The 27,471-nt window shown below is 42.4% G+C and overlaps 1 protein-coding gene across 2 annotated transcripts; it reads right to left on the bottom strand.

Annotated features, from left to right (window-relative positions):
* Positions 1-267: 267 nt before the first annotated feature.
* SETX (senataxin) lies at positions 268-27,174 on the bottom strand. 2 transcript variants are annotated; one of them, XM_058853604.1, is made up of 26 exons: positions 27,064-27,174; positions 25,873-26,056; positions 24,598-24,778; positions 23,130-23,340; positions 22,824-22,933; positions 22,146-22,365; positions 21,886-22,005; positions 21,255-21,426; positions 20,591-20,681; positions 15,909-20,144; positions 14,988-15,087; positions 14,406-14,582; positions 13,550-13,779; positions 12,871-13,038; positions 12,595-12,751; positions 11,723-11,824; positions 11,182-11,294; positions 10,420-10,491; positions 10,010-10,159; positions 9,499-9,606; positions 8,638-8,825; positions 7,912-8,004; positions 7,150-7,314; positions 6,545-6,682; positions 4,127-4,214; positions 268-3,655 (listed from the first exon to the last, which is right to left on the bottom strand). In XM_058853604.1, the coding sequence occupies exons 3-26, from the start codon at positions 24,775-24,777 to the stop codon at positions 2,684-2,686; spliced, it is 8,361 nt and encodes a 2,786-aa protein (XP_058709587.1). In that variant the 5' UTR covers position 24,778; positions 25,873-26,056; positions 27,064-27,174; the 3' UTR covers positions 268-2,683. The 2 variants fall into 2 exon arrangements, with proteins under 2 accessions (XP_058709587.1, XP_058709586.1); XM_058853603.1 differs by having other exon boundaries at positions 26,831-27,131.
* Between the last annotated feature and the right edge of the window lie 297 nt (positions 27,175-27,471).

The following is a 27,471-nucleotide window of genomic DNA, read 5'->3' as shown; positions in this document are numbered from 1 at the left end:
GGAGTTATGAAGAACTATAGCAGGTCTCTACTCACTGCCTGCACACTGACTGCCCATCACTACTCAGCACTTTGTACCACACAGCAGAAAATTTATGAAAATTCTACTTGATCCATTTGTTCCTCATTGCAGATTTGAGTCAGTGAGAAGTGTGCTTTGGATTGGACTTTGCTTGGTTTTCCATGTTACAGGTATAAACAACAGGAGAAAAAGCTAAAGTTACAAACCTACTCTGAGTGGTTTGTGAAGAGGGAAAAGTGTTCTAAGTGCAATAACCCAAGCATTTTTTTATTTGACAAATACAGGACTAATGATACAGACTGATATGGCAGCAATAACCTGCTGCTGGAGACCGACAACTGATGTCAGATAAATCTAGTATTAAACCAGCAAAAAGGTCTGAGTCACTGAACACACCTCAAAGATGATTTATGGAAAAACACAGACATTATAGAGTACAACAGCAGTGAAATGTTGAACCAAAATTCCTTCCAGCATGTGGCAAGTACTGCTCTCAGAACATCTTCTGAAATGCAGACTACGGAGAAAGAAAACTAGAAGAAAAGTTTCACAGAAATATTCTTGTGACCAAATTGTATTTAATAACCAGAAAAACATTCCCTCATTCACTTTGTTGCCAGCTTCACTTTATTTACATCAAGACAGTCCGAAATGGCTTCCACAGCCGTGGGGTTTCCAGAGCAGCAGCCTCTTAATGTGCTAAGTACAAACAGCAGGCAGGGCAGCACAGCTCTGCCAACAAGAGCTGAGGGGCCTGGAAAATGACAGTTTTTAAATGTTCCTATTAACATAAAGGGAAACAACACAAAGGGTATGGAGTCTGTGATGGGGAGTGACTGAAATGTCCAGTTTGTTAAGGTCAGAGTCACTCAGCAGCCTCCTAAGAGTCACAGCAGCTGGAGAAGAGCACACAGGGCTGCCAGGCGGAGTCAGGGATCTCTGAAGGATTCAGAATGCAACAAATAACTAAGCTGAACAATGCACAGATGCTGATCTCACCTCACAGGGATCTCCCAGATTCCCCCCATTACATTGAAACACTCAGTCCTGCACAGCACAATGAGCTGGACAGGCCCAGCCAGCAATAAAAGCCTCCCCACACACCTCCAAGGCAGACCTACCAGTAAAGCATGTTTGTTCTGGGCTTGGATGCATTAGGGACGAGTTTTCCTGGCAATTACAGCCTGAAGCAGCACCTGGTGCTCGGCAGAGTAAGGCACTGGTGTCTCCCTGAGCTGGACCACACAGCCCTGCCCGGCAGTGGGTTCAAAGGACAAAGCTGGAATTATCCCTGCAGTAATGAAAATGGAACTGAAGATTACAGCTAAACTGTGGCTCACTTGCTCCAGCAAAGCCACTGCCACAATGCTGTGACAAGGGACAGCAGGACATTCCCTGCTTCAGGCTGTCCCTGAACACACACCTGGAGATGGCACAACCTGGCTCACTCCCTGCACCCAACTGGTACCAACCCTGCAGCTCCTCCATTCCCTGAGACCTGCACTCTCAGGTTAACTCCACACAAAACTCAGTGCATGTAAAATGCTGCTCTTCACCTCCCAAGACACACACAAGCTCCAGAAAACAAAAAGTGATATTTCACAGTGACCCAAAGGAATTCCTAGTAGAAATAATTCCACTTTTATTGAGAAATGTTATGATGTAAGGAAGGTTTTCTTAAAAATAATTTGTTTTTTCGCCATCCTCTTTTCCTGGCTGCATATTCCTCAACAGCACAGTGGAAAGAATCCAGCAGTAACACCTACAAAGAACTATCTGCTCTTTTTATCCCTGTAGATCTCCAAAAGCTCCATACAAAGAAACTCAAGTGATATCAGCAATAAGTGTTAACTAGATCTTGGATCAAGATTCCACAGTGCTGTTGATTCCTCCTCACAAGGACACACAATGGGACCAAAGAGACCTCACAGGTTTTAATCTGCAGATTATTGCCACTGCAACAAGAAAGGGATCCCAACTGATAAAGCAGCAGCAAGAGCAAAACTCAAGGCACGTTTGTATAAACAAAAACTCTTCTGTTCCTATAAAAACAGGCAATAAAATATACAAAATAAGTAGAATTCTCTCCATTTAACCAATGTACATCTGCCTCACCCTTCCCTTAGGCAGTAGTGGAGCATGAGCAAGAACCACTGCTACCACATTTTCAACATTCAGTTTTGCCATGAAATAAATTAGATATATTAGTGCAAAGGGAAAAGAAGTCTGTCTTTTGGATATTGGGGTTGGGTTGTTGGGTTTTGTTTTTGCTTTACTCTGGTTCTTCATAAAAAATTACATCTCTAAGAAATTAGCATTTACACAAGGAAACAAGAAGCTACGTATTTGCCAAAAATCTTAAAATAATTCTGTATACTGTACAAATATACAATGTTAAACATTTACAACCTCAGCTTCCTAGATAACTAAACCCACTGCTCTTCCAAGCAATGCAGCTACCCAACTTCTCTGTTCAAAACCTCAAAGGTACCATCTGTCAGGTATTAAATCCCTTCACAATTAGGGACAGGATGGGAAAGAGATCCACTGACAGTAGTGGTATCAATATAAGGGAGTTCCAGCTGTGCTAAATAATTTAAAACAGAGTCCTTGCTAGACAGAAATCTGGGAATAGATTTTTGGTAATGAGTGGATAGTAAAGTCAGGGAAAAATCTTTCTTCTCTTGGCAGAGCTTGATTCTGTGTTCTCTGGTGATTCCTGGGATGGTCTCCTTGGTAAACCACGAGAGTCTTTGTTCCACTCACTGTTTCTGCTCTGACCTCCTTCACTGGGAGCTTTGGAACCGCTTTTGGCCACAGCTGCTCTCCAGTCACACTCGTGCTGAGCTGTGTGAGGGGCTGTGGGAAGCAAACTGCACTGTCCTGCTGTTTGCTGGGCCTTCTTGGCATTTTCTGTTCTGCAAATCTGATCACTGGCAGCTGAGGACACATCCAGGCCATGCTGTGGTGTTGATGCTGGATTGCTCTGGGCTGACCGATGGCCATCTTTCGAGGGCTGCTCCGTGCCTTTGGCTTCAGTTCGACTGGCCAGGCTTGCCAGCCTTGGGTCCCGTGGTTTCTCTGGAATGGCAGCAGGTGCTGCAGCCCCCCCAGGTGCAGGGGCACTGCCCCTCCTGGAATCTGCAGCTGCAGCCCCCCCAGGTGCAGGGGCACTGCCCCTCCTGGAATCTGCAGCTGCAGCCCCCATGGATCCAGGGGCACTGCCCCTCCTGGAATCTGCAGCTGCAGCCCCCATGGATCCAGGGGCACTGCCCCTCCTGGAATCTGCAGCTGCAGCCCCCCCAGATGCAGGGGCACTGCCCCTCCTGGAATCTGCAGCTGCAGCCACTGCAGGCTGTGTGGGCCCTCGGCTTCCTTGGGGCACTGCATGGCCAGGGCCAGCAGCAAGTTCCCGTGGGCTGTTCCCAGAATTTCCAGGCTCACTCCTCTTGCCACTGGAAGAACCAGCCTGCAGCACAGGAGATGTCATCGTCCCTCCTTTGGCTGGGGGCTGTCCTGGTGGCCTGAGCTTCAAAATCCTCAGAGCCTCCTTCTTGTAATTCTTTTCTGTTGTCCTAATAATGGCACCTCTTTTCTGAGCATCCTGAATCAAGTGATTCCAGTTTTTATCTTCCTTTAAAAAAAAAAGAAAAACAAAAAAACCACCCTGTTATCAGCAAGAAATCAACACAAATGGACAGAGGTGTCAGAGGATGCACAACCTCTTTAATCAAGGTACCTGACACAACTGTCATGGAAACCACTGTTATGTTCCTTCTGGAATGGAAGAATCTTACGTTTCAGGTGCAATACAGCAACAGACACTCTGGCTGCTGTAACACAGGGAAGGCACTTTGAACCATCAGAACTCCCAAAAATGTCAAATTTCTCAATTTCCAGGGGTTTCCCTCTCAGGCGCGCGGCTTCAGCTCCCCCTAGCGGCCAATGAACCCCCCCAATCCCTCCACCCCCGCCCCCTGGAAAAGCACAAAAACCCAGAACTGCCCGGGACACAAAGTTCATTCCTGCACACACTGGAGCACTCTGAGGATGCTGCTCAGTCCCCCAGCCTTCAGGGCTGGCTCACAGAGCCCACTGCACCTACCATGAGCGTCTGCAGCCGGCCCAGGATGAAGAGGCTGAACCGGGCTCGGGTGATGGTGACATTCAGACGTTGGAGGCTCGCCAGAAACCTGAGTGACAAGACAAAAACTAAGCTCCCAAACGACTTCTTCCACAAGAAGGTTTAAAGGGTGAGGAGAAAAAGACATAAAACTAAATGTCACTGATATTAAGAGCAGCAGTTCCTCCCCATCCCTGGACCCCATGGCAGCAGCCCTGCCTTATGTGGAAAGGCTGAGCATGAATTGTGTTTTTTTATTTTCACCACCGATTCCTTGCAGGGAATTCCAGTTCTTTCCAGCTCTTGCCGTTGATGTTTCCCTTCTTAGAGCAAATCCCCTCTTAATGCCAACCACTGCTTCCTTAAATGTTCCACATCAACCTCACTTCACCTATCAAGACTTTAAGCTTCTTTTTGACTTGAACTGAAATAGATTAATAATATTTGGCATGATTAATGGGAAAACACCCTATTGAAATACTGCACATGAATATTTTATTTTAAAGGTGACATGCACTGGAAGCATATCAAGGCAGATTTTTGCTTTGTCATGCTTCAAGAGGGGAGAGTATATCCTTGCAGAAGGAAAATTGCCTAATTTGATTTTTAGGGATCTCAAAACCATGGCAGTGAAACCTAAACAAATGCTGAGTGTATTTTCAAAGGTTGATTTCTGTTAGCACTCATTAACCAGAACTCAAAAAAATGTTTGTGAGGCTAATATCAACTATTTCTACTCTAAAGAAAAAGCTTCCAAAATACACAGCTTATTCTTTACTAATAAAATCCACAATTCAAAAGTCCAGCCTCATTTGAGCAGCTTTACTGTCTATGTCTGACTCTGTGGTCACTGCACTGAGACCTCATCTTCAGCAAATTCACAACCCTACAGGGAAGACTGCAAAAATCACAGAGTCACCTCAAAAAATTTGGACAGTGCAAGAAATAGAAGAAGCAGGAAGCAAACAGCACAGTGGATCCAGCAGCACAGACAGAGTTCTCTAGGTCTTGAGAAATAAACGAGGGGGGACATTGAAAGACTACTAAATATTCCTGACAGCTTTTACAACTGAAAGACAAGAAGATTATTTTCTCAGGAAGGACGGGGGAAAAAAATCCATTGTCATCCCTTAGAGTTTTCTTCTCCCAGTTACTTTCAGAGTAAATTTAATGCTGAACTAGCAACCCTGGAGAACAAAATACTTTACTCAGGGTACAAGATCATAGGTAAGGGTGTGGCAAATATCCCACTACATCTTGCCAAGGACACCTGACCCTGAAACAGAGGTGCCCAAGCCATCAGCATGAACAGCTGCTAAGGCACTGCACTGTACTGCTTGAATATATAAACCTTTATCTATTAATGTATGAACACTGTAAGCTGGAAAGTTCCTGCTGAAGGAGCAGACAGAGGTTAAGTCTCACTGTCAGCCAAAAGAACTGGCAGGTTCCAGCTGCCCTCAATTCCTAAACTCAGTCAATCAGATGAAGGACTCTTCAAAAGGCATTATTGTTGTTTACCATAAGATTTGGATTCCTTCTCTTCCCAAGGTGGATCAGCACCATTAAAAGCCATTTTTCTTGTAGAGAATGTGTATCAGAGAAACATAAACAGCTTAGTGATACTTGTGTGTAGAAAGAAAGGTTTTTATTTATGTGACCAGATTTTTCCTAGTTTAACTTAGAATGCAGTGAACTCTAAGAAGGTATCTTTCATATTTTCACTACCATTTTTTAACTGAAATGATCCTCAAGTTACAGAAATCAGCAACTGCTCTAAGTGCTCTGAGGCTAAACAGCACACTCAAGTTTAGTTCCTTCTGTTTCAGACAGAAAAAAAACAACATATACAATCAAGAAATCTACAATCCTGAGTTAAGACTCCCTGCTAATCTGCCCCTAGCTTAGAAGACAAGAACATTCATCTACAAATCTCAGATCCAAGTCTGCTACATCATATTCCAAATGACATACACAACTAATTAACAAGACTTTCACATACATTGACAGCAACAGCCACAGAAAATGGGTTTAATTTTGAAAATAGCATGCAGAAAGTTACAAGGTGTACCAAAAGCCACAAGAACAGTAACTGCTGAAGTAATAATGGAAAGAGCCAAGATCCCAAGGCCAATCCTGCCAAATCCAGGCAGTGGCAGGATAAGGGAGCTGTGCAAAGGGATCAGCACATAATGCAGAGCACACCACCAGCATTTCCCTGTCCCTCCTGCTCAGACATCTCAGAGCAGGGACACCAATTCCTGCACTAAGATACCCTTTAATTCACTGACTGGTAGACATGCCTTGTTCCCTGTAACTTTCTAACCAGTCCTATTACAAATATGACTTTCTCTACAGCATCCCTGGAAATGGGACTGCAAATCCCTGCAGGACACGTACCCAATGGATCCTTTGGTGCTGTTTGCCTGCACATATGCCAGAGTGGAGCCCTCGGAGCTGTTAGCCCGCACACAGGACACGATGATGCAATCCTTCTCTCGGCCCTGGAACGCATCCACTGTGTCCACTTCTCCTGGGCTGTTGAAGAAATAGAATTGAGCAGCTTGCTAATTCTGAGGTGGATTTTTAAGCAACACACTGATGCAAAGAGCCTAAACACTATCCTTAATGCTCATGTGCCAAATCACCCAGGGTAAGTTTCTCCTTCAATACACAAGCCTAAAGCTGAATTTACTTTTCTGAGATCAGGATCATTACTGAAAATCTGTTTGGGTCCACACAGCATGGAATTTTAGCTTCTTTTAAATCAGCTTTATTCAGAACAGCACTATAATCAAAGCACATGGGTAATTAACTAAGAATGGCACAAGGAAACCATGCCTGGTTTAAGCAAAAGGGTTACATGTCCCCTTTAAAGGCACAACCAAGTACAAATTTTAGCAGTACAGAAAGAAGTTGGAGACTTTTTTCCATTATTTAAGAGGATAAACAAAAGATTAATATGCAAGAGTCAAGGCCCATTTGAAAGCTCTTGGTTTCTTTACCTGTTATTCTTGAACACACTGTCCAGTTGTTCCTGAATTTTCTTTTTCTGTGCACTGTAAGGGGTAATTATTCCAATGCGACGAAGGCCCAGATCCTTCCTTTTTTCTTTAATTGTTTTAATTAACTCCATCACCAGCTTCACTTCCCGAGGATTGCTGTAAGAGCTGCACAGGACAAAAGGGAGACATTACAGGAACACCTTTGAGAGACCTTTCTAGCTCAGTGCTTTGGCCCAGTCTGTTGGGTGATTTTGAGTTATAGCCCCTGTTTTAAACTTTTGCAGCTTTTTTCACACAGAGGCTCAAAAAACCTGGCAAGCAGAGCCTGAGGAAGGGCTACCAAGCCTGGGAAGTGCAGGCAGTGAAAGGCTGCACTTGCACATTTCCTCTGCCCCTTCCAGCTGTGCTCTCCTTACAGAACAGGTGAAGGGAAGGACTGAGCCTGCCACCTCCTGGCATCTCCTCAGTGTGCAACTGGGAAAGGGAAGTCACTGATAAAATCAGGAATTCAAACTCTTACTAAAGTTAACAGAGACTGCAGGCATTTACTGGCATCTAACAGTGAGTCAAACCAGGATTAAAACCAGTTTCAGATTTAAGAAAACCTCTGTTTTTTTGTGAAATTAAATCTTACCGGCTGGAATATACAGTTCTAGTTACTTGATGCATATTGGAACCACAAAGGAGACGACACAACTCTTCTGCAGGCAATTAATTCTTAGAAAAATCTAAATTTCGGCTGAATTAGAATGCCAGACTTACTCATTGTCTCGCTCCTCACGACCATCAGCTACATCAAAAATCAGGTAGGGCTGGAATGGCCACTCTGAAGAACATCTGTTCTCCTCTATTGCCCTAGAAATAACATTTTTATCACTAGACAACCATACAACTAAGAAATTCTAAGAACTTACACTTCATTAATTTACATCATAGTTATCAAACACAAGCAGCTCTTCAGGAAGACAGGAACTGGCCTCAAGTTTCACCAAAGAAAGCTTGGATTAGATTTAAGGAAATTTTTTTCACAGAAAGGGTTGTAAAGCATTGAACATACTGCCCAGGGAACTAAGACTCACCATTCCTGGAAGTGCTCAAAAATCATATGGATATGGCATGTGAGGACATGATTTAATGGTGGAAATGGTTGACACTTGAGCTTGATGGCACTAAAGGTAATTTCTGACTTTAACCACTTTTTGACTGGAACTTTCAGCTCTTTTCCTCCCCAGAATCCTTAATTTTCCCTGCTGCCCAAATAGATTGAGGACTGAAAATGAACACTTAGCACTCTGTATGCATAATATTAAGGGATCTTACCTCACTTATCACACCCAGTACTAACAGACATGGAATGCATATTTTCTCCCATTAACCATCTTTCCCCCTCCCACAACCTCAAGCATTTTCAGACACAAGAAAACCCTGACATGAAAAAATTGCTTTGAGATACCCTCTGCTCAGAAAGGAGAATAGAGAGCTACTCACTTGGCAGTTTTTAGAGTCCTGCCATAAACATAGTTGGATGGGAAGAGGCAGATATCTGGGTGCATCCTGTACTGCACAGTCAGCTGCACCACAGGCAGGCTGCACAGCACATTCCTCTGCACTTGCTCCTCCAGGTGCCTCTGCAGACGGGCCATCAGAGACTGGTCGTAGCCATACTGCTGAGCTTTCTGCCACAGGGAGAACAGGAGATGTCATTTGGGATCCCATTCCCCACCAGTCAAAGTATTTGGTGTTTTAAACCTCTAAATCACTGACAATATTACAACTACTTGCACTTCAGTTTTCTATGTGTGTTGGTCTTATTTCAGGAAAGGCCACCTGCATAAATCTGAATTTTTGTATGTAGTATTTAGCAAGACAACTTCTCTTTGTGACTCACAACACTATAAAATTTTAAGAACATCAACCATAATGAAAAGCAAGACTTTCCAGGTAGGATCTTGTTAAATAAACAAGAAACCTCTAGACAATTTACACCTCTAAAGAAGCCAGCCTGGTTGTCCTTTTTTTACCAGCTGTTTAAAACAGCCCTTACTGCTGGAGACAAGGATGTGCTCCTATATATTTATCCTTAAACACCTGTAGGGTCAGGAAGTCCCCATAAAAACACAGGAAGTCTTCAGCCTCTTTAAGGAATGGGGTAGTGACTGAAGTTCCCAAAATGAGAAAACAGAGCCTGCCACAACCCAACATCCCTCACAAACCAAGTGCCCAGCTTAAAGTTTGTATTGCCCCATTGAAATGTATCATTTTCCCCCTCTTTAAATATTTTCTATAGCTACTGTTCTTTAACCATATCCATTCTATGGCAAGAAAAAAGCCAAGAGCTTGAAGACTTACTACAGATTTGACAGTAGGAGGGAGCTGTTTGGGATCTCCAACGAGGACAAGTTTATTACAGCGATGGATCAGTGGAATCAGTGTCTCCACCTCACAGGACTGCCCTGCCTTTTGGATATGCAAACAGGACAAAAGTAGTTGTAAGCAAAGCAGAGAAGTACATTAAAGAGGAAAAAGGACTTCTCTTTAGTAAAAAATACAAACAGATTTATTTTATTATTATATATGCAAAGCTCTCTTAAACAGATAAAAATATAACCAAACCATCTGGAAATCTCTAAAGCAAAAAACCAAGTGTGGATCTAAATAAAAGCTGTCTGCCATTACAGCACCAAACAAGTCAGGAAAAGAATCAATTGAAAATTATTCTTCCTCCTCGTGGTTCTACTGGGGACAGGGCAGGAAACCCACAAACATTGCAGCAGCAGCCAAAGGGCCCCAAGCTGCCCAAGCAGAGCACAGGGTAGGTGTGGAGGTGGAAGAGGCTGCAGTTCCCCACAGCTGCACTGACCTCGTCCACGATGACACAGCTGAAGGGGTCAAGCCCCTGCCGGGAGAAAGCAGATTCCAGCAGGCTCCCCCCGCTGGTGCTCAGTGTGCAGCAGATGATGTCAGACTCCAGGATGATGTCTGCCTGCACTTTCTGGGAGTGCCCCCGAACCTTCAAGCACAACAGGACACCCTGGTTAGAATTCTGCCTTAGCTGCCACAATGAATGCTTCTGTCTGGCCTTTTTCCCAATATGCAGCCAGAGCACACCCAAATTTCGGATGCCTGTCCATAACTCAGTTTATAGCCTTGATCCATTTACCCACTACTTTATAAACGCTGCAAGCTACATCAAAACCAAATTTCACCACAATTAAAGGCCACCAAGTATAAAAATACATTAGCTGAAGTTTATCAGAGAAATTCTCCTACCTCCTTTAGCTGAGAAGCGAGTTGTTGCCTCTCCTTTGCAAGTCTGCCAATTTCATCATTTAACATTTGACTCTAGACAGGGGAAAAATTAAAGAGGAATCACCTTTAGCACCACCCATTTCCCATATACCTTTTTTCCTTCTATGCCCTAATAATTTCCCAAACATGTGGACTTGCTAAGACTGTCTTTTAGTATCAAATGTGTCTGAAGAAGCCAATCAGTTTCCTGGAAAGCTGTGACTATATCTAAGCACTGCAACATATGATACCAGATCTTACATATTTGTACAACTCAGAAATGGTTTATCACCAGAAATCTCTCATTTGGCATAAATGCCAAATTCTTAGACAAAAAAAAATGGAAAACTTCAAGTGCAGCACCTATTCCAAAATCTCAATCACAATGTATCTGTATTAACAATGTAATGTTATTCTCACTGAAACAAAACCAGAGATCTGAAACATATAATCAATTTAAACCACTATGATTTATAAATATGGTTACATTAAAATCTGACTGGTAACAGAACCAAGTGAAGACTACTGACTGATAGAGCAACAAGTGGCAAGACCAATCAGTGGAAAATACTGGAATTAAAAACAAAAAAATTCCTGATGCAAAGTTCTCCATTCCCTTCCATGGTGCTCCCAACTTTTCCATTAGTTGAAAAAGTAGGTGAAGAGATAATGACATCAAAAACCAGAGTTCTTTTTGTGTTATGAACACAAAAACACAAAGAGGATTAAAAATTGTCTTGCTACCTCTCTCTTCTCACATTTGTGCATGGCACGCTCTCGAGAGAGCATGTCCAGCTTCTGGTCCAGAGCTTCCTTCTTCTTCTGAATGTCCTGGTCACAGTCACCCGGCTTTCGTTCTGTGATAAACCAAAGGAGAACATGAAGGAGGAATAGAAAAAAACTTACAGCAACTCCAAACTGGACAAATGCATTTATTGCTGCATTTCCCCATTTTCTATTGAAATTTTATCTTGTACAATGAAAACAATGAGAATTGCTTCCAGCTGTAGCTCTCAAATGCTGCATTGCTTAAAAAAGATGGGTTTAACACATACATATTGTAATTTCTTGAGGAAAAAAGTCATCTTGCTTATTTTTTCTCTTTTCCTTAGAATCTGGCTCATATATAAACTGCCACTTCCCCACTAGGACTGAGAAAAACAATGTTTTATGAAATACTACTGTAGAAAAATCTTCCTTCTTATAGGGCACATAACCATATGTGGAAAACATCACCAAGCTCTTAGAGAAGACTGAAGAAAAGTCTGATTTCCACATTACTTACTCATTCTGTGTTCAACTTGCTTATCCAGGCTGAATCCCCGGACCTCATTGTTGATTGATTTTTCAGCACCAAGTCGCACTAATTTGATATCACCACAATTTCCTGTTAACAAAATCAGAGTCAAAATACTCTTAAAATTACTCCAACTGTCTCTATGCTTTGCTATAACAGTTTAAAAAATGTAAACATCACAGATATCAAACAAGGCTTTTCTACTTATCTGGAGTTTTCAACACTTGACTTGTACTTAAATCCAACTATAAAAAACTCAGTAATTCCAAACTCTGAAAAATAAAGACGTTGCCCACATTTTAGTGGTGGCTAACATTAAGAATACTGTTTTGAATTTATGAAACTACCTCTTATTCTCAAGTAAGTCAATACCAAAATAATATTTAGTTACAATGCAGATATTTTTCCCCTTGCCACAAACTAAATTTCTTATACAGAATTCATCTACTTCGTATTAGTCACAAACTGGGAGGAGGTAAAACAAGAGGCTTTGACACATCAAAATTTTCACCAGTCTGTTTCCCTTGACCCACAAAGTCCAGTTTTACTCAAAAGAAAGACAAGGGACTTGTGTTCAAATCCTCAAGGAGTACTTAAAAACTGATGAACTTAAACTGACAGCATGAGGAAAGGGTCAATGTCTATATAAAACAAAGTGTAATTTATTAAAAAAACACAAATTACACCTTTCAGAAAAGCACATTGAAGTTAACAACAGTAGGAGGATGTACCAGTTGTGTTCCACATGAGGAAGAAGCTGCTCAGAGGAGTGTGCAGGTACAATACACGATCAACTGCTTCATTTCTCCTCCAGGTTTTGCCCATTTAATATTAAAACAGAATTTAAAAACAAACCATACCCAAAGGCTCCTGTTTGTTTTGGCATTTTTCCTTAAATGCAATGATGATCTTTTTCATGAGTTCATCAACAGCAGCATTTGATGGTGCACAAACTAGAAAACGGTTTGGCTTAATCTTGGAATTTTTTTTCCGAGCTGTTTTCTCATTCCTAGTGTTCTGTAGATTAATTAACGACAAACCAAAACAAGCTCTTTAGATTGTTTCCACTTGAGACTGAGAAACCAGACTGTACATTCATCTAAACCAAATCCCAGCACATAACCATGTTCACTTACTTCTCTCAAAACACGGGACAGGAGTCCTACAATAGTTTTTGACTTTCCTGTCCCAGGTGGTCCATGGATAAGGCAAATCTTGGGAAGTCCTGGGTGTTGTTTTACCATGGCATAAGCTGTCTCAATGGCTCTCTTTTGATCTTCATTGTATTCATTCATATGTGAAGCCTGAAAGAGCAGACAGGGCAAAAAATAATGAATTAATGTTGATCACACCTCCCACATCAATTTTCTACACTTTCAGAATGTCCTCACCTTTCTAGGTAGAATTCAAAAGCTGGAAGGGTAGGGAATCTTTTGATTATAGGTTTGCTCTAGAACCACACCCAATCCTTGCTTGAAATTGTAACAAAGGTTTTGTTCACTCCCCACACCTTTATTTTACCTTACCTTTTCAATCCTATGTTTTATTTCCTGAACACTTCCCCAGTAAGGGTAAAGAAAATTGAAAGCAGTTTGAAGTTTACTATAACAATAGAGCACAAACACTCGAGCAAGTTCGGACTCCTCTCCCCACCCCAGCAGCCAACACTGAAGAGGGCAATGTCTCAGTGCTCTTGAAATTTGGCTATTTTCTCTTGGTCATCTCAAAAGCCAGCATGAAAAACCAAACCTGCACAACTCATGGGGCCCAAATGCTTGTTCTGTTAACCCCGGCACTCCCAGTTGCAGGACTTACAGCACTTCCTGAGGCAACAGGCAGATCTCTGGGACAGAAGTCGTTGTAACTTGGATTTATGATGGGTTTAGCCAGGGGGCTCCTGCTCAGCAGCAGCAAACCTTTGAACTTTCTGTGTGTGGTCACCAGGGAGCCAACCACCACACACTTCACTTGCTTATGGATGAAGAATGACAAATTGCCTCGGGTTTGCACAGTAAGATGACAGGCAGTTTGCTGCTCTTTTTGTCCTGTTAAAGAATAAAGAAACCAAATTGTTAATTTTAAAAAAACCCCAAGTTGTTAATTTAAAAACTATCTAAATCATTAACTGAAAGATACTCCAGTAGAGTCACTCAATGAATTCATCAGAACAAAATGCTGTCTTCTATTAGGGAATCAACAGTGAATTTGTGCAAAATCCCAACACTTCCCCACTCCCACCAAAAAAAAAGAAAGACCAAACAAAAAAACAGTACTCTGTAGAACTACTCAGATCACTGCTTTAATAAGGCAGGTTCTGGGTCAGTTTCAATTCCCAAAGACAGTGACAATTTTAGGCAGTGAGACCACAGAAGTTCATGGCAGTTCACATCTCCTTGGCAATACCATCCTAAAGATGCGTGCAAGAGCATTTACGCATCACTAGTTTCTGTTTTTACATGAAGTTCTAGAAAAATGATGGACAGCAGGGCTGCAGCTTCAGCTCCTGATTTTTACAAAACTTCTAGCATGGAACAGACCTGCTACAGAGAAAAAAAACATTTCCATTTCCTCCGAGGCCAGTGGTACATTACAACTACCAACAGCCAGCTACAAAGGAGCATTTTATGGCACCAAGAAGAATCCCATTTTTATTTCTAGCCCTGGTACTCACTATTTGCGTAGCCAGATGCACGAGAAAATCGTGTCACAAGGCCAACATGATTCACTATGTGGCTGTCCATCCCACTTTCTTCCCCAAAAGTGTCCTTCTCTTTGTGGACCACCAAAAGGATTAAGTCATCCTCCTTCGGATGAAGCTGCCTTGCCAAATCACTCTCTCGTAGATGAGCTACCCAGAAGACAAATTAAAATCAAAACATTGAAAAGAAAATGGTTACAATTATTTTCTGACTGCAGAAGTACTGTTAACTTTTAAAGCTGTTAAAGGCTATAGCAAAAGATTATGGTGAAAATTTTAACTCCATAAACTCTTAAGCCTGAGCACAGCACTATATAAAAACTGAGCAAGTCAAGGACAATTCTATCAAAGCTGAAAAAAAAATCCCTGATGAGAGAGATGGGAGGCACAAATTCCCTGCAAAATACATATTTCTCCTACATGTATTCTGTAGAATAGCAAAGTCAAAATCCTTTCTATATTTAAAGCAAACACAAAACTCCGCCTCTAAGCACCAGCTCATTATAATGCATTATCTACTTGAAAACCGGAATTTATTAAAAAACAACTCCTCACCTGTAAAATGTGCTGTATTCATATCAGCAGAAAAGTTCTGTAAGTAGAAGCAGTAACTTTTCTCTCTTGCTTTTTGATTTTCTACCCATTCTTGTGCCAGCTACATGTTGAAACGGAAACAATAATACTTTGAAGGGTTTAGTGAAACAGAAGAAAAGCTTATCATGACTCAAAGGGTGAATAAAAGAAATTAAATAAAACTATCAGACTGACAAGTAAATATATCAAGAGTCTTACCCATTTCTTTCACATAAGCATACACATTACATATAAATACACAGGGCAAACAAAAGTTCTTCCTTGCCACCCACCCATTTCATGTGCTTTCTTAATGGTCTTCACAACTACTCTGAGTTTTCCCTGACTGCACCGTCACCTTAAAATATCTGTATTAACCTGGCACTGACTTTATTTTCTACCTTATTTCTATAGAAGTGATGCAATGACTGAACTTGAAAGCATTCAGACATTAATTGAAGGAACACTGTGTTTTGTCACTACTAAACTATGAACCAATTAAGACGGGAAAAAATACTTCCTGGATTAACCCATTCTCTCATGTAAATTCTCAACAGAAACCAAAACATTGGGGTTTTATCCTCTGCCATTGAAAGACCTCAGTTTCTTAAAGATTTTTTTTGAGCTTTACATGCTAAAGAGGAACCACATCCTTTGCCACTCCTTTTATTGTGGATGTGCACCCAGGGAAAAAGAAACACTTCACTGAGGGGAGTAACTCTGGTAGCCCCCAGTCTCAAACACAGTTGTTTGGATTATCTACCCAAAATCATTCCTCTGTTCTGACCTGTATCTGAACATTTTCAAAGGTAAACAGGGGACATAAACCAGGTTTTAATCTCTTGGTAAAGTTTATCAGTGTTGATGAAATCAAACCAAACCAAAAGGCACAAAGCTACTTACTGTTTCAAAAGCGTTGAGCATCATCAAGGGAAAAAATGTATTAAAATATTCATTGTAGCCTTGAAATTGGACAGGAACAGAGGCTACTATGGACTGCAGAAGATTATTCGGAGTTCCAAAGAGGCTGAAGTTTGCAAACATTTCATAAGTCCACTTTAGGACTTGGTTAACAAAAATGCTGTAATCGCGCTGCTGAGCGCCAAGAAAAGAGGAGTAGGTTTCTTGGCCACGCTCTCTGTAAATATTTAAAGCATTATCATACTGTCTATTTTGTGACTGGAGAACATTACTGGAACGAAGGGGTTGAGGTACATTACTGAAACTTGGAGCTCTGCATGTTGGATTTCCTGCTGGTGCTGGTTTTGGATACAGTGGTGGCCTGACCACCGCTGGTTTGGCCGCTTTCACTTTGTTTTTTGAAGGTGGGGGCAACTTTCTGACATCTTCAAGATCTTTGCTGAAGGCTGCATTCCGTGAAGAACTTGGTGAGCTGAAAATTTTGATAGTGGAAGGCTTTCTTGTTTTAGGTGGTGGGAGAGAAGGCTTGGCAAACACATGATCTGCCCCTGGGCTGGTGGTTGGGTGTTTACTGCAGTATTCTCCAGGCTTTTCCACCTGTTCCATACAGTCTTTGTCCTTACATTTCACAACAGCTGAGGGTTCATTCTGCTGAAGGCTTTCATCAACATCCATTTCCTCTGGGGTCTTACTACCTATAGCAGCATCTTGAACACTTTCCTCCTGAGAACATAATTCCATGTCCACAGGATCTAACTGGGTTAAAAACAGATTATCATCACCTTCGTCACTGCTTTCATCTGATTTACACCCATTTTGCTTCGATGTTTTCATCTCACACTCAGGCAGGACAGTGCAACCTTTTCCTGAAAACTCATCTTTATTATCTCCAAATGCAGTGGAAGAGAGACTTGAATCCATAGGGACAGGAGGAACCATCACACTGTTACCCTCCCATTTTCTGTTCCAGTCTGAAGAATGAGGCATTTTAGAGGCACTTGCCATCTCCTCCACAGAGAGGCTCTCAAATTTTCTCTCGCTGGCAGAAGGACAAGCAGCCTCTTCTCTTTTTTTCTCCCTTTGGTTTTGACCAGATTCTTTAATAGCTGCCAGTTCAAAACCTTGAGGCTTTTGTTCCACAGGTTTTGCACACACCTTGGTAACTTTGTTTCTGCTCTCCGAACTTCCTGCAGGACTTTTCACACTTCTTTTGGACCTTGTCTGCCTTGGATACTTCTGGTCTTGGCAGATGAGCAGTTTTTTATTACGTTTTACAGACAAACGCTGAGCCTCGATCTGTTTGGTCCTCTTCTTCTGTGCAACTCCAATTCTGCCTGCAGCTTTGCCGTGGCTGCGCAACTGAGCCAGGCTCTCCAGGGAGGGCTGGGACAAATCGAATGCCTTGCGGGGGCCCTTCTTCAGGCCAAGCTTTTCCACAGTTGATGATGGAGCAGGACTCTGCCGAACCTTCCTTGGAGGAACCACAGCAGGCATTGACCTGCCAGGCTGAGAACGTTCTGTCATGCTTTGGAGTGGTTTATTTTTGACTGTTTTAACAAGGGGAGGCTTTTTAGGACTTCTCTGAACAGCTGGTGCCGATTTACATTTTGCTGTGGGCTTCTGTGGGCTTGTGCTATTTTTCTTAAGGGCCAACTTTGAAGCTAATGAGATGGGAGATGTAGATGCTGTGGGTTCAGGCAATTTTGAGTCCGGGGTGAAGCCTTTAACAACGCCTTTGTCTGCACCTTTCTCCAGTTGACCTTTTGCATCTTCCTTGCCAACTGACTCTTCCAAGGTTGAATTAGTCACTTCTTTTGTACCACCAGCTTCTTTCTGATGAGAAGTATCTTCTGTCTGCTTTTCTACTGAGCTTGTTGCTTCTTCCGTGGTGTCATCACTAAAGTAATACAGATCATAGCCCCAATCATTTAAGTCATTGTTCAGGCAGTCATCTGAATTACTTGTCTCAGCTGCTGGTGAAACATGATCTTGTTTATACTCTTGAGTTGTTTCCAAAGCATATGCTTGAGTATCTTGCCAAGCTGAAAAAACCTCAGCTTCTGTTTCAAATTCAAAGTACTGAGAATCACAGTCATCCAGTAACATGGGAGAGCCTGGAGACTTTGATTCTCTCTTAATGTCACTATCAGAAATGCTGCTGGAAGTTGAAGATGGCTCTGCACACACATTTTCATTCTTGGTTTTTATTTCCTCCTTCTCAGCCATGCTTTTTTCTTCATCAGAAGAGTCCGAAATTACAATGACTTGATTGCTAGGGCCATCTGCACCACTGGGACACCTGGTACTTTGGCCTTCATTGGAAGATCTTACAGAACCTTTCACTTTCCTTTTAATCTCGGACACATTGTGGTACACTGAGCTTTCCTGGTTGGAGTCAACAGGAAAATTGACACTTTTGGCATAAGCAGCTAAAGATAATTTACTGAGTTCTCTATCAACCTGGGAGTCTGATAAAGCGTCATCTTTGGAAACCGTCTTCACAAAATCCTCCTCTTTCTTCCCCATGGAACTGTTTTCCCTCTTGAAATATTCTGAAAACTCAAACAACCTGTCACTTGATTCACACTTCACTGACAGTGGCCTGATCATATTCCTCTTGTTTTCAGAGCTAAATGGAAAATAACCATATGCTGGGATTTTATCCCTACAAGAGGTCTCCAAAAATTGATTTTTGCAATCATATTTATCCAAATCATTTAAATTAGGCTGCTCCTGGTTTGAAGTTTGCACATTAGTGTTTCTCTTAAAGAAAGAGAGCAACGATGAACCTGACTTTTCTTCTGTTGATACTTTATTCAGTGAGGTGTCATTACGTCCTACAAGCAAAGTACTGTCATCTTCCTTGCCCTGCACACCAGGTTTATTTCTAGAGGAATTAGAGGAATCTAGGGATGCTTCCTTGGATGCCTGTTTAGTGGGGACCTGTCTGGACTGGAACTCACTGTTTGCACTTGTCTCTTGTAAGCTTTTGCAATTCCTTGAAGATGGACAATCAAGATGAGTTTGTGCACACAGATATGGTGGTGTTTTGAGTTCTGCTTTGTGTTTCATTTCAAACTCTCTGCCTCTCCTGAAATCTGAATGATGAGTGTTTGAATTGAAGCACTGATCATCCGTATTGCATTTCCCTGGCACAAGATCACAGTTCCTATTTTCCTGAACTTTCCCACATACTTTTGTTGCTGAAGAGTTCTGAGGGAAGACAAACTCCTGAGCTGTCAAGTCATCATGTTCCTTTTTAATATTCATCAAGAGGCCTTCTGTGGATGTGCAAGATGTTGAACTTCTACATGCATCTCTACATTCCTCTTCCCAGGCATTCTTTCTCCTATGGAAAGGGTTCTCTGGACAATCTCTGCCTTCCTTTGACGTGACAAATGATGAATAAAGGTCCTCCCTGTCATGTCCACTTGTCTTGTATCCATCATCACACGCATTCCTCTCGTGCTTTATAGAGCTGGTTGGCAAAGCTGTTGAGTTTGAACTGCTTCCTCCAACCAAAGAGGTGCTCAGTGCTTTGCCTTTTATACTTCTTATAACTTGTTTTAAACACATTTGCAGCTCCTGGGTTTCCTGGCTGCTCAGCTGCCACCCGACAGCTCGATTTCCCCGCAGGAGGAGGTTGAGTTTGTCCAGGTACTGCTTGCACAGGGCATGCTGGCCGATCTGGTAGCCCTCCTTGAGCAGGCTGCGGATGAGCTGCACACAGGCATGCTGCACCGAGCTGGGGGCCTGGAAAGACCCTGCACCCGAGCCCTTCGCACACAGCCCCAGCGCCTTCTCGCTGCACCGAGTGAACGCTCTGCTTGGGAGCGTGGCACACCTCACCACCGCCTCCACCCACTCCTGGGAGCTGATCCACAGCAAATGCAGGCACTTCTTACTTCTGTGTAGCTCAACAATGGACACCAAGATGAGGAGAAAGAACTCAGAGATTTTGTCGCACTGCTGGATTCTTTCGATGAGGATATCTTTGATTTCTGAGCAGAGGTAGTGGATGACCTCTACTATATAGGCTACACCCAAGTCCTTGAGATCCATAAGGGACTGAACAAAAGGGATGAACCAGAGGAATGTGCTGTGATGGACACGCATGTCTCTGCCAATGTCAGACTGAAGCATGTTAGCCAGGGTCTGCATATCTTCATACATGTTGGGGCAGTACTCTGGGCAAATGGCAGCCTTCCAGCCAGTGTCCTGAAAAACACATTCACCACACAACAGCCTCAGTGATATGCACAGTTCAATATGGCACCTTCTTTGTAGCAAAGCTTCTTTGTTACTTTCTTTCATATATTTGTTCATTAAATAGCAACATCTCCTATATCCCAATGTAAGTCATTAAAAAATACAAAAAATAAAGAGCACATAGATGTATAAGGAAGTTAATTTCCTAAAACATTATCTGCAAAATTGGTGTGAAATAGCAGTTCCTTTAAAAATCATTGTGAACTATTCAAAGACACTGTCATGCTGACATAAATTAACCTCAGATAATCAAAAACACGCTGAAAGCTTTTAAAAGGCATTTCATAAATGCAACACATTGACATCAAGAGACAACCACATTCGGAAAGTTTATTGACAGTGTCATTCAGTAACCCCAGTTCAAAGAAAAGGAATATAAAATACTGGTTTAATACCTTTTGAGGCTTTTCTGTGTTATAATTATACACAATCTGACTGCAAGACATCATGTCATCACCGTAGTCTGACTCTGGTTCAGATTTTGTCCTGAAAAGAAACACAAATCACTGCAGATTCACACAATTAAAACTCTAAGAAAGGACAGACATTGCTTTCCAGATACCAATGACCATTAGAACTTGTCAGTGATAAAACACACCAATGAAAATGTACCATATTTAAAAGTGTAGAGCTTGTTTTATCCAGCTTGTAAGAGGTGGGGGAAGTGACTGCCTCAGGAAAAAGCTTTCTATTGAGTCACAGATTTGCCTACGAAGAACAAATGCCCACAATGCCATCTACTGAAAATTCAGGAATTGCCATAAATTTACCAAACCTGGAACATGACAATCTTCATTAACTTTTAGTGCAAGTTGGTTATAGCACTAAATAAGCACAGAACAGTTAACAGTCTCCCCAGTTCAGGAATAAAAAATCCTAACAAGATTAACACAGACACCAGAGTTAGCAAAAAGAAGTGAAAATACATTTTTTTAAAGGAACCTCACCATTTTTCAAAACCTGCTTCAACTTTTCTTTGCTTGAAGTTGGAAACAATATTTTTTTAATTGTCATCTCCCTCCCCCAACACAAATTACAGCAGCACTGACAAGAACTGACCTCCTAAAGCTACTGCGAATATTCTTGATTTCATTGTTGTAGCTCACACTGTTGATTATGGTTTGAAAGGCTTGGACAGGATCAATCAGCTGACCCCAAACTTTAGATCCGAGCTGATCCAAAATAACCATGAAACAGTGCAGGGCAGGCCAGAATGGGTCAGTGGAATCATCTGAAACACAACAGCAACAGTGGAGGGGGTTGAAATGCAAGTCCTGGACATTCTTAGGCTAAGTAGAAATTGAAAGAGCTGGTTCTCAGTGATTTTTTTTAAAATGTCAATAGAAAAGTAGTCTAGAAAGTTGTAACTGTACTTTTCAACCTGGAAAAAGAATGAAAAAGTCAAGCACCATCATTTGTACAAAGACACTGCTCCTTATGCAGTCTTAAATCAACAGGAGTCTGGATGCCCATTATTAATATTAAATAATACTAATCCAGAGTCCACTCCAGACTCTGGATGTCATCTTTCAGTATTTGTCAGTATTGCCCAAATACTGAACCCTTCAGAAGATAAACAGGCCTCAGGTAAAATTACCTCTCATTACACTACTAAGAACTTAACAAGGAATTTAATAAAGTTGAAAAACAGGTCATAAACTGTCTTAATTTCAGTATCAAAACTAGTTACCAGCTGCTTCTTTCTCCATAGTGTGAAGTATAGACTGCATAAAATCATTTTGTTTGTCTGGGCCCAGTAACAGAGAGTCCATAGCTTGTTCTTCCAGCACTGACAGCAACATGCAAATTCCTACAGAAATAAAAAAAGAAGCAACCTGTTTATATATTTGAAAAAATACAGAGCACCTCTGAAATCATAGAGCTCTGACTCAAAAGAAGTGCTTATAAATGGGTGACTACACTAATTCACTTCTGATCATAAATACTCACCCAGCCAATAGTTTTTGTCGTTGGCTGTATCATACAAATGAGCTGGCAGAAGGATGAGTTTACCCTTTTCAAACATTGAAGAGCTGTAAATATCTGGATTCTCAAAAAGCCCCAACTCAATAACTTTGAACAAACAAGTCAGCACTTCCTCTAGGTCGTAGTAATCATCCCTGTCAACCTTTCCTAAATTCCTTGCTGTTAGGATGGCCCACCGACGAATCTAAGGATTGAAACAAAAGTTATATATTAATAAAAAGAACAAATCACAATTCTGTAAGAGGAAGCACTGCTGTTACAAATGGGACAAAGGCGTATTTTTAGTAATAGAAGAACTAAATAAAAAGTCTTCAAAATAATCTCAGAAACAGGCTTGATATACCTACAAGATAATGTTGGTGACAAGGAAGATAAAACTCAAGGTTGTACCTATAAAGAAAATTCCTTGGGATTTATGTACAACAGTGTAGCAGTTGCTTTGCACTAATTTTCCATTATTTACATGTTATTGACCGAGATATTCTAATGAGAGAACTGCACACTGTAACAGATGTCAAGTTTCCTTTATAGATAAATGCACCACACAGATTTTCTAAAATCATGCAAAGACAGCATTCAATCCCTGCAGTATTAATATGGTGCACAAAACCAGGATTCAGAAGAACAGAGAAAGGAACTTACCACCTCATTTGGGTGTACCAAAAAGAGATAAATTCCTGGGTATTTCTCAAAGACCTGAAAGGAGTCGTGACTTAGTTCCATTCTACAGAGCACTTCTACACACAGCTCACCTAAAAGGGTAAGACCCAGTTATAGTGAGGACTAATCTACAGGCTCGCAAGAAAAGCGTATTTAATATCAAAATAAATATATACATTGATCTTCTGGTTTAACTACTGTTTACTTGTTTATTAATTACTGTTTATTTTCACCTCCTGTGGTGGAACACCACCATTCCCTTCCACAGGGACACGATCAGATACGTACTGACTTTCTTGTGCAGCAGCAGATATGGGTATTTCAGTATTTCCAGCAGGGGCACTCGCAGGTTGTTCTCAAAATTTGGGCCCACATAACCAGACAGACGTGTCTCCCCATGCTCATCAATCAGAAACAACTCATCATCTTCTCCTGTTTCTTCATTCATGGATTTCTCCATGTGGGCAATGAGGCGGGAAGTTTCCAAGTCCCACAAGTCCTGTGCAGTAGGGGAAAACAACATTCAAGTTTACTTGTGAAGAAAGTGATTAAGAACATTTATTACCACCTATAGAAACCTTAATTACAATTTCAAAAATTGAAATCTTATTTGGAAAAGTTTCTTTCAATGACTGTTTCAAAACATTAAAACTTTGAAATGGAATTTGATTATGCAAAGCACAAATCTCTCACTTCAAAGTTAAGACTACAGTCATTTTTAAAAGAATAGCCCTCAAACCAGATGCAATTTCATAATTATGTTAAATATTCATATTTCAAGACTTATTTTAGGTTAGTCACAAAACTTTGTTCCCCTGGCCAATACACAGGAAAATATGACCCAGGAAAAGATCATATTTAGGAAGATAGGAAAAGCAATTATAAAATCTTGCCTTCTAACAGATTTTGCAATTAGTGGAAGGAAAAGAATATAAACAATGCAAAGAGACTGACTGATCTGCTGGATATTTGTAGGGATTCACTCACTTAACATTACTCATCTTAAGTAACTGCTCCAAACCTCAACTAGACACCAGGTTTATTCACTGCAGTAAATGGACACAAAAAGGAACTTGCAGTGGGTCCAGATGCTTCTCTTATTTCCAGTCTATGGAACTTCCAGTCACATGGAATTGCACTCCAGAGCAATCTAGCTGACCAATCTAGAGCAACCTTTTAGACATTTGTATTGTGACCAATTAGCTAAAAACACATACTTTACATACACAGAAGGGAAAATAAGCTTTCCAAAAATATAAATTGTGGTATTTTAGTAATTAGTAAGGGAGGAATACAAAAGAGGTTTAAATTTTTTGATTAATTGCATAGTCTTGCAAGGTCTGATCTCTGAACTTCAAACACAGGAGAAAACTACAAATGAGAAGTGAAAGCAAACAGAAACAGGAACAAACCAATAACTGAAGAGAAACCAGCAGAAGAGAGAAAATACATTAAAGAAATGAGCTGTTGGTCTGGCAGATGTTCTTTGTTTCAGATGACAAACCATCAACAGCATGAAAGAAGTCCAAGCTATAGTGTCTAGTCAGCAACTAACAGCTACTGGATTAGTCCTTGCCAATTTGAGTATAGGCAAAACAAGAGGAACTCTGTTTTATCTGTTACTGTTTTGAAATCAGTAGTTTGCAACTCCATATGAAAAAAACAGACAGTTAAAAAGCAATACAACCTATTCCCAAAACCCAATAAAGCAAGGCTGGACCACAGAAGCCTCTGAATTAATCTCTTAATTAATTACCTCATGCAGTCTTGGACATTCTTCCCTTGCTTTGTGATATTCAACCACACACTCCAGGCAGTAAGAGAGGTCATCATTGGATCCTTCAAAATCTTCCTGGGAAAGCCTGTGAGCAGCATAGTGCTTCAGGAACTCGGTGGTGTCAGCACCACTCTGTGTGCACCATCGGCATGTGCTCATTCTGGGGGGGGTAAAGAAGCAGGAATTAAAGCCAAAAACTGGCAAAATATTCCCTTCCAGCCACAACAGGACCCAATTTTCAAGTGTGGTGAGCATCAGGATTTCAGTTACTCGTTAGCAGCCTCCATGCAGGTGTTCTTACTACATCCAGGTGCATGCAGTTAAACAGATTAAAGTGACATCACACAAAAAATGCCTGTGGAATAGCAAGGAGCAAAAGTAAAGGATAGCAGTGAAATGCGCAAACTAGGAAAAGAAAGGGTGAAAACTCATTTTACATTAATAAAAAAAAAAATCTCCTTACCCACACATTGCACAATTTCCAGAACTACGATGCAAAGCTCTTTACATTATTTTACTAGTGTCTCTGGAATCTAGGTCTAGTGGCACAGTTTAATTAGCTTTTCTCCTTAATCTCTTGCTAAAATTTATAGGTCAACAAATCCCTGTTGTCACAAGCAAAGGATATTTACGCAGAACTTTCCTGTCTTTGTTATTTTTACAGACAGAAAGAGTGCTAAAATCCTCACCACAGATTGCTTTCCTCTAGAAACAGAAATCCTTCACTAAGCAGCAACGGAGTCATCTCAGATCCTGCTAGTCTGAAAAATTCCACAGAACACTGGAATCACAGAATGGTTTGGGTTGGAAGGGACCTTAAAGCTGATCTCGTTCCACTCCCTGCCATAGGCAGGGACACCTTCCACTATCCCAGGTTGCTCCAGGAACTGTCCAACCTGGCCTTGGACACTTCCAGGGATGGGGCAGCCACAGCTTCTCTGGGAAACCTGTGCCAGGGGCTCAGCACCCTCACAGGGAAGAGCTTTCTCCTAATACTCAGTCTAACCCTGCCCTCTGTCAGTTTCAATCCACTCCCCTTGTTCTATCACTACAGTTCCTGATGAAGGGTCCCCCTCCAGCTTCCTCCTATGTCCCTTCAGATAATGCAAAAGCATGAACTCTTGAACTAACTATACAAAAAAAAGATGGCAACTACTTCTTTTATTCTCCATAACAAAAGTAGATAAAGCCAAGCCATTAAGTTTCCTCATACATACACATATACTAGGAAAACCCAACAATTGTGGCATTTACCTTTGAAAAAAAGGAGCTATTTGCTGTGCAGGTGTGCCAGGTCACATGGTGGGAAGAACAGCGCTGCCCTGCAGCCAGGGAAGGGGCTGAGCCCCTCAGCCATACATGTCCTGAGTGCAGAGGGCAGAGCCGTAACCTCAGCAATCCACCCCTGGTGACCAAGTCGCGGTGGTATTTCAAAGATCTAGAGCAAAACAGAAACCAAACCACTGAATTACGGAATCAGTCCAGCTGGAAAAGACCTCTGAAATCATCGAATCCAACCTGTGACCAAACACCACCTTGTCACCCAGACCAAAGCACTGAGTGCCACATCCAGCTGAACACTTCCAGAGATGGTGACCCCACCACCGCCCTGGGCAGCCCATTCCAATACTCAAATATTTAACAACTCTTTCAGTGAAGGAATTCCTCCTGATGCCCAGCCTGACCCTCCCCTGGCACTGCTTGAGGCTCTGTCCTCTCTTGTCACTCGCTGTCTGGGAGAAAAGGCCAACCCTTAACTGCTGTAACATTTTTACAGGTAGCAAATCAGCAGAAATCTGTTCAGCTCACACTTAAGAACTGCTTTGGTATTTAGGTTAATAGTTGCACTAATGCATTTCATGAAGCGGTAGGTAGGATTTGCAAGAGAATCCCTTCTGTCATTCAAATGCGCATGAGACAATGTTTGTCATGCTTTTCACTCAGAAAAAGCGTAAATATTTACCTATGCCCGTTAGGCGAGGAAATCACTTAAAGGAGAGCGGGCGGGCACAGGAACGAACCCCAGCTGCGAGCAGCACCGTGCCCTGTAACGCTGCTACCGACACCCGCACCGGCCGCGGAGCCCCGGCACCCGCGCATGGAACGCCCGAGCACCGAAAACTCTTTCGGTTCCGCGGCTGGAGCCGGTGCCAGCCCCAGCCCCAGCCCCACCGCAATCCCAACCCCAACCCCTGCAGCGCCCCGTGCGCACCCCGGCAGCTCCACCCGAGCGCTCTCCTCGCCTCGGCCGCCCTGCCCGGTGCCCTCCGTCCCTTCCCGCCAAGCGGGACCCGGCCTGGCGGGGCGGCGCCTGCCCTGAGGCGGCGTGAGGGACCGACACAAAGGCTGTCCCGGCAGGAGCGCGGGCTCGGTGGCGGCGGTACCAGCTCCAACACGGTGCCTGGCGAGCGGACGGTCCCTTTGCTCATCGCTAGCTCCGCTCACCTCCCGCCGGTCCCTCGGCCCGGCCCGGCCCGGCCCAGCCCGGCCCTCCCGGTGCCGCCGCCGCCGAGCTGAGGCCGCGGCGCTCCCCGCGCTTCCGGACGCGGCCGGAAGTGGGCGCTCGCTGCCTCCCGCGGGAGGAGCCTTAAAGGGCCAGCACGGCGGGGAGACTGAGGCACGGGGTTGGGCCTGAGCGCTGGTGCAGCCCGGGAAATGCCTCAAGGACAGTGATGCCCGAAAAAAATCGGCATCAAGAGATCAAGGAAGTAAATAGACCGGTGTCTATGGAGCAGATATTTGTTTACTGCAGTGCTGGAGGTGAGGGGGATTTCTCCACCTCGCTCGCCCACCCTTGTCAAGTGCTGTGGTTTATTTATATAGTAAGTATTCCTTGATGTTGCTATGTCATTA

This window comes from Poecile atricapillus, chromosome 20, assembly GCF_030490865.1.
Source record: "Poecile atricapillus isolate bPoeAtr1 chromosome 20, bPoeAtr1.hap1, whole genome shotgun sequence".
NCBI lineage: Eukaryota > Metazoa > Chordata > Aves > Passeriformes > Paridae > Poecile > Poecile atricapillus.
This window is presented reverse-complemented; position numbering and strand designations above follow the sequence as displayed.